This window comes from Penaeus monodon, chromosome 21 (genome assembly GCF_015228065.2).
Source record: "Penaeus monodon isolate SGIC_2016 chromosome 21, NSTDA_Pmon_1, whole genome shotgun sequence".
In the NCBI taxonomy this organism is placed as follows: domain Eukaryota; kingdom Metazoa; phylum Arthropoda; class Malacostraca; order Decapoda; family Penaeidae; genus Penaeus; species Penaeus monodon.
This window is the reverse complement of record NC_051406.1, coordinates 19,461,752-19,462,521: the sequence shown is the minus strand read 5'-3', so window position 1 is coordinate 19,462,521 and position 770 is coordinate 19,461,752. Positions and strand designations below refer to the sequence as shown.

At 36.9% G+C, this 770-nt stretch overlaps 1 protein-coding gene across 1 annotated transcript in view; it reads right to left on the bottom strand.

Moving 5' to 3' along the window:
- Positions 1-770, bottom strand: part of LOC119586309 (protein SCAI-like) — a gene marked incomplete in the record, with an annotated part of 55,295 nt that overhangs the window by 15,548 nt on the left and 38,977 nt on the right. Inside the window, 2 exon segments of the mRNA XM_037935023.1 lie at positions 157-402; positions 543-729. Of these exon segments, the coding sequence (XP_037790951.1) occupies positions 157-402; positions 543-729 (433 nt within the window).

Genomic DNA, 770 nt, shown 5'->3' with positions numbered 1-770 from the left:
GCAACTCAGACTCCTCTGCATGTGCAAATTCTATCAGCCCAATAAAAAGCTTTCTACAAATGTTTTTTCTTTTGGGATGTAAACTTACAACTTTTCTGACAAATCCAATTTCACCAAGCATTACATTAATATAAAGCAAAATAACATCATACTCACCATGAAACTGGGATGGTGTATCTTGTGGTGACATTAAAACCACAAGAGGCTGACCAAAGTAGTGTGGCATATTTGCAAAAACTGGCGAGTTATCAGAATCCACAACCAGAAACAAAGGCTTGCGTGTGAAAGCATACAGATCCCCAGGATAAAAACAATGCATATCCTTTAGTTGCATGACACGCTTGTTTGAGTGATCAGGGTCTCTTTTGCTGTTTGTAACAACGCCACCATAATCATAACCAGCTGAAATATATTGCAAAGATCCAATCACAGATTCTATCAAACTACATACCCATATTTCTTTTGATTAATGAGAATCATATGCCCTGATGTTTCCATATTAAGGCACCAAAACCACAGAAATAATATGTCAATACACTTACGGTCCTGAGGGTGCTTGGAGGTAGAGAATGCTCCATCTGCAGAAATATATAGGAGCATTGCACCATTGGCTGGAAGTTCTTTAAAGCCTGATGCTAGAAATACCATTAGCTGAGAAAATGTAGGTTTATACAGTAGATATTTATGTGGATTTTCTCGTTTTAGTGTTCTGCTTCCTGTATCTCCATTCTGTTGGGATAAAGTACCAAAATAAATTATATTAACTTTCA